General features: G+C 41.8%; 1 protein-coding gene across 3 annotated transcripts in view; it reads right to left on the bottom strand.

The window, feature by feature from the left end:
• The window catches only part of LOC138743473 (lateral signaling target protein 2 homolog), a 47833-nt gene that overhangs the window by 18400 nt on the left and 17237 nt on the right, over window positions 1-12196 (bottom strand). For all 3 annotated transcript variants that reach the window (XM_069898899.1, XM_069898900.1, XM_069898898.1), the window contains 3 exons: window positions 9321-9461; window positions 6247-6384; window positions 1038-1240 (listed from right to left, as the gene is read on the bottom strand). In XM_069898899.1, coding sequence (XP_069755000.1) covers window positions 1038-1240; window positions 6247-6384; window positions 9321-9461 — 482 coding nt within the window. The remainder of the gene's footprint in view (window positions 1-1037; window positions 1241-6246; window positions 6385-9320; window positions 9462-12196) is intronic.

Raw genomic sequence — 12196 nt, 5'->3', positions numbered from 1 at the left:
TGTCAAAATCCTCAGTTAAAGCTTTATTCAGAGAGCTTGTTGCTCCAGACTAGATGGGCAGAGGTATTGTAGGATTTTTAAATGAGTGGTCATAGCAACAATAGCCAGATGTATTAAATCTGTGAGCTTTCATCCTTTGTTCAACTCAAATTGCCAAAATCATGTTTTACAAATTTGTCCAACTTATTTCTGCCACATTTGCAATAGAGTTTTAAATACAATGCTTTAGAAATCCACAAAGCAGGCCACCTTAACTCCCTGCCACCCCATCACCAGTGTGCATTCCTTCGACTCCTATTCGCACAACGCCTTTGAGGAAACTCTAAAGATAAAGTGAGCACTTTTGGATGTGACAACTCCAATCAAGATGTTTTTAAATGCTTTCAAATATTTCATTTACTGAGAGAGTGAGCAAGTCCCCAACAAGGATATCATTCTCCATGCATCTGTTAGAATTTTCAGTCTGACATTTTACTGTAATTGGCAATGACAAAAACCCACTTATTTTTCATTTTTAATCTTTTTATTGGTTTTTGAGAAAATAATATCGTACATAGATACATATGATATAATGGTAAGATAAAAGCAAATTAAAACTTATTTTTGATTAACATTATTTTCAATTGTATTACATCAATTTGCTCACACATTTTCTTTTGAAAATGGTTACCAGGTAACCTTGAAGGCTAGATTTTGCATTCATTGTTGGCAAATTAGAGAGCCAAATAATGGGTTAAAAACTTGGTGTAATTTAGTTTTGCTAGTTGGTCCAGAGGAAATTTTAAAACATCTTCATCAATGCTGTGTTTAACCTGATCACTAGAACTTCACTGCTGTGTCTTTGGCTCCCATCCAGCAGAGGGCTTTTTAGAAAATAATTAATACGACAAAGTCACCATTAGTACCCTTCTAAAATGTGCAAATTCGTACAAAAATACCAATGGCAACACAAGACGTTATTCTTCCATTTGAAAGTGGAACTGCCACTTTCTAAATAGTTGAACCTCTGAGCTTGACCATTTAAAAAAGCCTCTTACCTGAACTCAAATTCAGCAAAGAGCCTGTCAAACCGAACAAGAGATGTTTTGATATCATCTGTATAGATGCTGTAATCAGAGAAACACTGTTCCCGGAGAATCGATCGCACTTCTTCCAGACTGTGCAGCAGATCCTCCGCCAGAGGGCGCAACAGAAAAATTTCAGGTTCCTGCACCTCAATGACGGAGCCAGCCACTAAACACTGTAGATCAAAGTAAATTAATCCTTCATTGTTCTCACTCACAACAATACAAAACATCCACTCCCAAACATCCAAAAAATGCAGTAGTTACAGATTTGGGTCATATGACTGTAATGTGATTGATGGTACTCAGACTTGTGAGAAGCATAAACATGCTTTTATTAGCTTACAACTAACAGCCAGTATCTACAATAGTCTTCAGGTAAATCTGGGGTAAGGCGGGAAAACAGTTTATATCAGGACAGATGGGGGCAGAGCCAAGGCAGGCGGAATGGGGGGGGGGGGTCAGCATCTAATCTACAGACAGTGAATTCCAGTTCACTGCATTCATCCCTTCCTTCAGAAAAGAACCTGCGGGCAAAAAACAGAGACCACGTTCAGCAACACAAATTTTTACAATAATTTACTAGTTAAGTTTTTCAGAGGGCCTGATTATTCTGGTTGAGCACCTTAGTACTGGTGGACTTTGCTGTTCCAGAACTCCTGTGCCTCCTGTGATTCTTGGATAGAGGGACTCAAAAGTCCCCGATCTGATGGTAGCTTCATTAGAACCATGTCATCCAGAACCCTGCGCAGAAATATAAAGATTGTTTGGAGGTTTCAGGTCTATTGTGGGCATCGGGGCCTCAGTTCTTGAAGGTGCCAGATCTCTGATCATTACAGTGTCCACCCTGCCATCCGAATATGCCACATACGTCGGATTTCCATGCAGTAGGTGCACTCTCTCAACCAGAGAGTCCGTTTTGCTTCTCCTCACGTGCTTTATCAGCAGGACTGGTCCTGGTGTCATTAGCCATGCTGGAAGAGTGATCCCTGATTGGATTTCCTCAGGAATGCAAACATTAGTTCGTGAGGAGTTGCACTGGTCACAGTGCAGAGAAGTGATCTTATGGAGTGGAGCCTAGAGGGCAGAACCTCTTGCTAGTGCGAGTCTAGAAGGCCTTCAGCTTGGAGGGCCAATTTTACGGCCTTCCAAACAGTTGCATCCTCCTTTTCAATTTGTTGCTCCCCCAGGAGTTGTAGCTGGTTGTCCTGCTTGAAGCGATGCCTCTTGCAAGCAGGTACTGGTGTAGCTCTTCACTAATAAATGATGAGCCCTGGTCACATGAATATAGCTGGGATACCTGAACATGGTGAAAATGGGAGTGCAGCGTTCTGATGACTTTGGTGGTAGTGGTGTCTGGGCAGGGGAGGGCGAACGGAAAATGCAAGTACTCATCAATAACATTAAGAAAGTGCACATTTCCGTTGGTGGAAGGAAGGGGCTCCTTGAAATCAACGCTGAGTCGTTCGAAGGGATAGGAAGCTTTTATCAGGTGCACTTGGTCAGGGTGGTAGAAGTGCAGTTTGCACTCAGCGCAGACCTGGTATGACCCAGTTATTTCCCGGATGTCTTCAATAGAGAAGGGCTGGTTGTGTGCCTTGATGAAGTGAGTCGTGTAGGTGATGCCGAGGTGGCAGAGCTCATCAAGAAGTGACCGCAACTGGCTGGTGTTTGTGACAGCACAGCTTCCTCAGGATAGGGCATCTGGAGGTTCACTGATCCTACCTGGCGCATACACTATCTCAGTTATAGGTGGAGAGTTCGATCCTCCACTTCATGATCTTGTCATTCTTTATTTTACCCCTATTCGTATTATTGAACATGAATGCTACAGATCGCAGATCAGTGACCAGATTGAATTTCCTGTCCTCCAGTGCCTGATGGCTTCCACAATAGCTTGTCCCTCCTTCTCCAGACAGGTTTGGGAGCTCATGGCCTTGCAAGGAACGGGAAAAGAAAGCTACTGGCTTGCCTGCCTGGTTAAGGGTTGCGGCCAGAGCTACGTCAGAGATGTTGCTCTCCACCTGGAATGGTGCATTTTCGTCCACCGCATACATGGTGGCTTTCACGATACAGCTCTTGATATAGTTAAAAGCTGCCTGGGCTTTGGCTGAGAATGGGAAGGAGGTGGATTTTAAGAGGGGGTGGACCTTGTCAGCATAATGGGTGTAGTATGAGAAGAATCCCAGGCACCTCTTTAATGCTTTAATGGTCCACGGGATAGGGGGGGTCTAAGAGGGGGTGCATATGCTCGGAGTCTGGGCCAATGATGCCATTCACCACATAACTCAAATTAGCTAGACATTTGGTCCTGAACACTCACTTACTGGCATTGTACATGATATTCAGGGATTTAGATGTGTGGAAAAACTTCTGGAGATTGGCGTCATGGTCCTCCAGGTTATGTCTGCAAATGGTGACACTGTCAAGAGAGGGGAAGGCCTTTAGACAGAGACCCTGTTCGTAATACAGAAAGGCTCCCTCAGGAACTGATAGAGCTGTCCATTTGCCTCGAATGCAGTGTAGGGACAGTCCTCAGAATGGATTGGTAACTGGTGATATGCAGCTTTCATGTTGATGGTCGAATAGACCCAGTACTGCACAATTTCATTCACCATGTCCGAGATTGGGAGGAGGGGGCATGCGTCCAGGAGTCTGAAGCGATTAATAGTTTGGCTAGTCAATCACTTGCTTGGGGCTTTTCTCCCCCTCTCACAACTACTACCTGGGCTCTCCACAGGACGTTGCTGTGTTCAATTATTATTTATTTTTCCCTTAGGCAATTGCTGTGTTTTGGCTCTAATAAATTCTCGGTCTCTTGCACTGTATCGCCTGCTCTTGGTGGCTATTGACTTACAGTTGGGGTTTACATTTTTAACAAGGGGAGGTTCGATATTCAGTGTGGAGAGACTGCATGTATGTCTGGATTTTGGGATCTTCCATTCCACACCTTGATTGGGGGGGAGTGGGCCTGAGTACTCCATGGTCGCACTTTTAAAGTGACACAGGAAGTCTAAGCCCAGCAACACAGAAGCACACAAATCCTCCAATGCAAACAATCAGAGCTTGCAAAATTCCCCCCCTCCACTTTACAGTTAAGTGCACAGTTTATACCATTGAATAGTCGCCGAATAGGATTGTGATGCTAGATAGATACGGTAGTCTGTAGGGTAAACCTTTAATTTGTACCGCTGAGCGGTTGTAGAGTTTATAAACCTCTCCATCATGCCAGTGTCTATTAAACAGTCCTTTAGATGTTAGTTTACCCTCACCTCCATCATCAAGTTCCTCAGTTGATGGGATTTCACTTGGTCGAGGATGCCTAATGCCAGCACTCCGAAAGCTGCATCCCTCCCCCTGACGCCATCATCTTGATCTGAAGGCATTGACCACAAGGAGCAGCAAGATGGCTACTGTTCTCACTATTGCTTCTCTTCAGGTAGTGGTGACGGTCACTGTTCCTGCTGTTGCTTCTCTTCCAGTAGCAGTGATGGATGCCATTCCCTCTCATCCGGTAGTGGTGATGGTCACCATTCCTTCTCTTATGGTAGCAGTTCCTGCCATGAGGCACAGCAAGATGGTGGCAGCGAGCAACATAGAGAGGCAGGGGCCCACACCTCTGGGGGGCTGTGCATGCAGTAGCCTTCCAGGGGTTCCCCTTTGCCCGACAGACTTCCGCCCAGTGTCCCCTCTTACTGCATCCAGAGTGTATGGAGTCTTTCAGGGGGCATCTGGCACAGGGGTGTTTGGCCTTTCCGCAGAAGTAGCATCCTGGCCGTGAGTGGCCACAGTAGTTGATACCTGGGACAGCTGTGCTCCACAGGCCTAGCTTTCTGAGAAGGCGCTGCTTTTGTTAGCAAGGTGGTCTGCTCCCAGTTGGACCTGTTCGAGAGATTTCACCAGATCAAGGATACTGGCAAAGTCCTTCTTCCCCAATTCCAGTAGTCACTGCCTCATGAACCTCAAACTCACTCCAGCCGTGAGTGTGTCCCGGACTTGGTCTTCGTCCCTCACCCGGGCTGAGACTGCTTTGTTATGGCACATCCTCGTCAGCATCCATAGTTCCAGGATGTAGTCATCCAGCTATTCACCTGGTCGCTGCCGACGACTATCTATCCAGCATGTTGTACTGGGGCTTCATGTAGTGGACCTTCAATGGCTGTCTCGTACATCATGCAGTCCCTGATGACCTCGTATCCCTTGGGGCCAACTCAAGAGAGGAGGGCTGATCTCCGGAGGCCATCAGAGTGGAAGACTTCTTGGGTGGCCACTAGGTAGGATTGGAAGCACTCCAACCAGAAGGCAAATTCTACTGGGGCCTCTGGAGACATAGGGTCGACCTGGAGCATGCCTGGCTTCAATAGGGCTTCCATCCAATCTTCAAAAGTAAGCTAATAAAATTGTAGTCAGAGACTTGAGGAGTACAAACATGCTTTTATTAGCTTACAACTAAAGGACAGTATCTACAATAGTCTTCAGGTAAATCTGAGCTAAGGCGGGAAAACATGGTTTATATCGGGACCAATGGGGGTGGAGCCAAGAGGAGGGAGTCAGCTGCCTATACATAGACAGGAATTTCTGTTCACTGCAATGACAATGTTAGTAATTATGTACAAACACTACGAAGTGTGGAATGCTATAGGTCAGGATTAACTGGACTGTATGGCACAATTGATCAATGTATATTTTATTGCCTTCAGGAGGTTAAGCATTTCAAACTTCTTGAAAATTAGTGTTAGACTTCTAATACAACTTAAAACATTAAAAAAGAGTCCACTATAATGCAAGCCTTTTGCAGCATTTTTAAAGTTTAAATAATTGTTTTGCCTTTAACTCACTGATTCTCAGACAACATTTAATTGACAACAAAAAAAAATAATGCAACCTCATCTTATTCACATGCACTGGTGCGTAGTTTTTATTTTAAAACTTGGCTCCGGTTGTATAGCTTGTGAATACAGATGACCACAAGAATATCAGCCATTTCTCCCAAATAATACTCAGATTTAAACAGCAAGTGATTAAAATAAAAATGACCAAAACCAATGTGTTATAGGGATAAGAGCCAAAGTTACAACAGATGCTATCCCCTCAGGAAGTTAGTAAACCAGAAAAATACCAGGACAGATGATCAAGTTGTGGCTTTAGAGCTTACATCCCCTTCCACCAGCACATGGCCTACCTCAGCAGCAAACCATAGCTGTACTCCTAGATGTTCCTGCAAAACCTCATCAGGAAACTTGACTTGAAATTCTCGATTTGGTCGCTCATTGGGAATGCAGTCATTCATGATCTGATTAATTATCTGAAGCATGTGGTCCTGAAATTAAAATGAAAATTGAAGATTTTATAATTAATATTGGGAAAATAAAATCATTGCTAACCCAGGCTCAATTACCAAAGCGTTATTCCACATAGCAATACAAATTGTTTCTAGAATATGATAAAATGTATTCTCTTGCTGTGCATTTCCCCTGATGTTGGTCAAGATTGCACATGTGCTTGATCAGTTGGGACTGGGTATAAAAGTTGATCATTCCTGTTGCAACCACACCAAACTTTGGTAAAGTGATATTTTGACTATTGTGTACAATTCTTGTTGCATTACAAAAAGGGTACTTAGGGATGGAGAAGATATTTACAAGGATGTTACTTGGATGAGAGGACACATTAAACAAACTTGGATCATTGGAAGAAGTGATGTGATAAATGCAAGAAAAACTTTGAGAGGATTGATGGTCTTTTCCTTAGGGTGGAAAAGACAAATAGACGGTTGAGGCTTGAGGAGAGGGAGGCAAGTTGAGGGATAGCAATGTTTAAGAGACATTTAGTCAGGCACACAAGCAAACAGGAGATTGAAGGATTATAGACCACGTGCAGGCAAATGGGATTAGATTTTAAATTGACATCTTGGTTACCACAAACACTGGGGACCAAAGGGCCTGTTATCTGTTTTGCAAATAGAGGAAATCTATTCCTCCTTCAGGAGATAAAATAGTCTGAGCACATTGATCCATAGCAACTTATCTCAAACCTTTGTAAAAAGCAATAGAGTTTCATTATTTTCCAATTCTGAAAATGGATTTGAGTTTTAGACAGACTGTTACTGTCAATCTACCAACATATTTGTCAACATGTCCTTCCACTCCATGATCATAAACAAGGTATGAAGGAAGAATCTAAACATATACCCACTGACAAGTTCAGCATTTTGTTCAATGTTCATTCTATAGATGAATTATGGGGCCTCTGGAGACATAGGGTCGACCTGGAGCATGCCTGGCTTCAATAGGGCTTCCATCCAATCTTCAAAAGTAAGCTAATAAAATTGTAGTCAGAGACTTGAGGAGTACAAACATGCTTTACTCATTTAAACAAAATGTTGCAGATCTCAGTTTGGGCTCATTTTTCTGTGCAGATAATTTTGTTGCTTGATAAGGGTTCCATTTGAGTGTTCTACATTCATGGTAAAATGGGCTTGACGAACAAAACCAGTTGTAGTTATTGGGTGGTGTTTCAGAGCATAATTAGAAATTTACCACAAGCAGTTCAATGCAGCATCAATACTTGTTGGACAGAGGATAACAGTTCTTTGGTGTTATGCAGCAAGTGATGTGGCCAATGTTAAGTGTTAATACATAATAAGCATCTTAAAGGGATGGAATCTCCACTTGAATCAGAATCTTTAGTCATATGACAAGATTATCTGACAAGCATAAAGAAGCCATTGCTTGGGGGGGGCGGGGGGGGTCAGTCACTCCTTGGAAAAAGCAGCCATACAGCAAGAAAGAATTGATCACCTCTATCCTGAAACACGACTACATGCACAGGGAACCAATATTTGCACACTCCGATTCAATTCCCAGCCTGGATCTTTGTGTGGAATTTCATCTTTCTCCACATTCCAAATAAGAGTTAATAGGCTAATTGACTATTACAAGTTAACCATTTGTCAACAAAATGCCAGGTAATTAGAGGGGAATTGACAGGTGTTTAAGTAAACAAGAAACAGGGAATAAAAATGGATATGGGCCTGTTATCTTGTGAGGTGGCATAGACCTGACGGGGAAATACCCAAATAAATGCCAAAATAATCACGAACCATCATTACCAATGTGATGCACTGAAATAACCATATTCTTGCTGGACTTCAGCCCATCTGAAAACTACAGCTCTCGTTTCCAATAAAGATGCAATGTCCGCCATCAAGATTGGTCCATCCATTACTCGCTGACACCTCCCCTTTAAAACTGCCTGTCTTTTCTCTCCAATCTATGCCCTAAGTTTAAACTATGTGCATAAAATATAACCCTTTAAGTTTAAGGAATCTCATCAGGAAAGCAATAAGAAGGACAGAAAAACAGGAAGAGGAAGCAAGTCTTGTCAGTTTGGGATTTCCCTACATGTTCCTTCAATGGAAATCTATTTTATAAATGTCCAGAAGAGAACAGTTTCTGAAATCTTAGTGAATGATTTTGTTTCATTCAATTATACTCAGCAATTTACAATCTTAAAATTTGATGAGAACCAGTTAAGCAACTAGAGGAATGTGTTACAAAAGTTACAGTTCCTGTACAGACTAGACTGCAGATCTAGAATCTAGGCTTCTAGAGGAAAACACAAACTGCGACATTTCTGGTCAAAACCCCTATTCAGGGATGAGATAGGAGAATAAAGACAGGCATTCAAAGGGAGAGGAGGGTCAGTGGACGATGGATGGACCAAGGGGCAGATGTATTTTAAGGATTGTAGACAAATGGGGTGGAGTTGGGAAAATCATGACAGGTAGAAGCAGACAAAGAAATATGGGGGTAGAACAGATGGAGATGGGAGGGGAAATAAAGGGATGCAGTTTGGACCATCTTTCTTCAAATATGTTGCGCTGGTTCTTCTTCTAGAATCATTATACTGCATGCAGTCACCAATTTGGCAACAGTGTATTTTGAAACCAGGCCAAAATAATAACCAAGAAAATCATTGGGGTGCACCTTTCCTCTGTTGATGAGATTTACCATGAGCTGTGCTAGGTGTTCCTTCTTCTAGACCAATAATTGTTAGAAAAGCACCAATCAGGATTTCCAAGTGTACAGCTTCCAGAAGCATTTCAATGTTGCATCACAACTTGGATTCATAGGATTGACAAACTATCTAAATCCAATCCAGTACTAATCAATATCATGTATGCATTCCAACTTCATAATAGCCATAAAGATTAGCTCGAGAATATAAAAGCATCTTCAAGTCCAAGTCACTGACCTGCCTGGCCCGTAGATTGTTCAGTTGCACCACATATTCTTGGGGACCATTGTGCAGATTGACATTATTCAACTCTGTCATCACTTGAGTCACTTCCTGATCTGCATAGAAGAACTGAGCCAATGGATGTGGGTTGGATCTCTGAAAACAAAACAATCCAAATATGAGAGCAGTATAATGATATCCCTTCCCTCCACATGAAACAAACTTAAACTCCATTACCAGCAATTCATAGCATCAAAATGTTAAACATTTGGCAAGTAACTTAATTATGGGTCAAGTAATGGTAATGATTGATACAGATTACACTCAAGTTAAGAAAATAACAAAATTTAAATGGCAGAAGGAGACAGTCAAACGTCTAGGAATATTGATAGGAATTTAAATAATTTATTTAAATTATATACCTTTACTGAAGAAGATTTAATAAGATGGAAGGATTTCCAGTTTCTTTAATAAGGAAGATAAATTTTGTGAAGATGAATATTTTTCCTAGAATACAATACCTATTCCAATCATTACCAATTTTTGAACCAACAATGTTTTTTCAAGATTTAAATAAAAGTGTAATAAGGTTTATTTGGTGAGACAAAATGCCTAGGATGGCATTGGATAAATTAACATGGAAATATGACTGGGGGATTGTGGATGTCTAATTTTAAAAATTACTACAAAGCAGTTCAACGTAGATTTTTATCCTCCTGTTATCAGATTGGTGAAGGCACCATGGGTACAAATTTAAATGAGTAAAATAGGAAAAAATAATTCTGAGCATATTTTGTATAAATGACATGAAAGATTGTTGAGAGGGCAAAATGACACACCAATTTTGAAACATACGTAAAATATGGATTGGAATACATGTAGAGAGAAATGAAAATTATCAGTTGTCTAGAATGTTATCAAAACAAAATCCTTTGATTTCTTTTACAGTTAATAATTTTTATTTTGACATTTGGTATAAATTGTGGAATAAAAAGGATGATTTTAGTTTTTTTTTTTACTTCTGACCAATTGAAAGTATAATACCAAATAAAACTTTTTTTTCCCTTATTATCAACTTAAATCATTTAAAAAGAATACACACCCACCCCCCCCCACCCCCCCCCCCCACCCCCCCACCTCTAAATTGAGATGGGAAAGAGAGGTAAATATACAAATTCAAGTATGGTCAAAATTAAGTTATGGAAGTGTAACTAATACAGTTAATGTTAGATACCAAATGGTACAATTTAATTTTTTTTTTTTTTTTTTTAAATCAACATTATACTCCATATAAATTACATGGAATTAATTCAAATTGTTCTGATAAATGTACAGCAATGAGCTCTCTGAACCCTTCTCCATTAACAATGGCGTGAAGCAAGGCTGTGTTCTCGCACCAACCCTCTTTTCAATCTTCTTCAGCATGATGCTGAACCAAGCCATGAAAGACCTCAACAATGAAGACGCTGTTTACATCCGGTACCGCACGGATGGCAGTCTCTTCAATCTGAGGCGCCTGCAAGCTCACACCAAGACACAAGAAAAACTTGTCCATGAACTAGTCTTTGCAGACGATGCCGCTTTAGTTGCCCATTCAGAACCAGCTGCTCAGTGCTTGACGTCCTGTTTTGCAGAAATTGCCAAAATGTTTGGCCTGGAAGTCAGCCTGAAGAAAACTGAGGTCCTCCATCAGCCAGCTCCCCACCATGACTACCAGCCCCCCCACATCTCCATCGGGCACACAAATCTCAAAACGGTCAACCAGTTTACCTATCTCGGCTGCACCATTTCATCAGATGCAAGGATCGACAACGAGATAGACAACAGACTCGCTAAGGCAAATAGCGCCTTTGGAAGACTACACAAAAGAGTCTGGAAAAACAACCAACTGAAAAACCTCAAAGATTAGCGTATACAGAGCCGTTGTCATACCCACACTCCTGTTCGGCTCCAAATCATGGGTCCTCTACCAGCATCACCTACGGCTCCTAGAACGCTTCCACCAGCGTTGTCTCCACTCCATCCTCAACATTCATTGGAGCGCTTTCATCCCCAATGTCGAAGTACTCGAGATGGCAGAGGCCGACAGCATCGAATCCACGCTGTTGAAGATCCAGCTGCGCTGGGTGGGTCACGTCTCCAGAATGGAGGACCATTGCCTTCCCAAGATCGTGTTATATGGTGAGCTCTCCACTGGCCACCGTGACAGAGGTGCACCAAAGAAAAAGTACAAGGACTGCCTAAAGAAATCTCTTGGTGCCTGCCACATTGACCACCGCCAGTGGGCTGATATCGCCTCAAACCGTGCATCTTGGCGCCTCACAGTTCAGCGGGCAGCAACCTCCTTTGAAGAAGACCGCAGCGCCCACCTCACTGACAAAAGGCAAAGGAGGAAAAACCCAACACCCAACCAACCAATTTTCCCCTGCAACCGTGTCTGCCTATCCCGCATCGGACTTGTCAGCCACAAATGAGCCTGCAGCTGACGTGGACATTTACCCCCTCCATAAATCTTCGTCTGCGAAGCCAAGCGAAAGAATAAAGAAGTAGGAACTTTTCTCCATGTACTTTGACAATGTGGAAAAAGTAGAAAAATTTTGGGAAAATACGTATTTTATTGGGACGAATTTTGAAGGTGCAGCTTTTAAAAGATCCCAAAATATTTTTGATTTGAAGACTTCTGCCTTAAACACTTATCAGAAGTTTTTAAATGTAGCATTAGCAATATATTGCCGTTAACGTGGAAATTAAACAATAATGTGCGGTTGAATAAATGGCAAACGGAACTATTAAATTGTATACCATAAAAGAAAATTATGTATAATTTACAGAATCAACCAGGAAAATTCCTTAAGATTTGGAAACCTTATATGGATTTTATACCTACGACT

The sequence above is a fragment of the Narcine bancroftii genome, chromosome 9 (genome assembly GCF_036971445.1).
Source record: "Narcine bancroftii isolate sNarBan1 chromosome 9, sNarBan1.hap1, whole genome shotgun sequence".
In the NCBI taxonomy this organism is placed as follows: domain Eukaryota; kingdom Metazoa; phylum Chordata; class Chondrichthyes; order Torpediniformes; family Narcinidae; genus Narcine; species Narcine bancroftii.
This window is presented reverse-complemented; position numbering and strand designations above follow the sequence as displayed.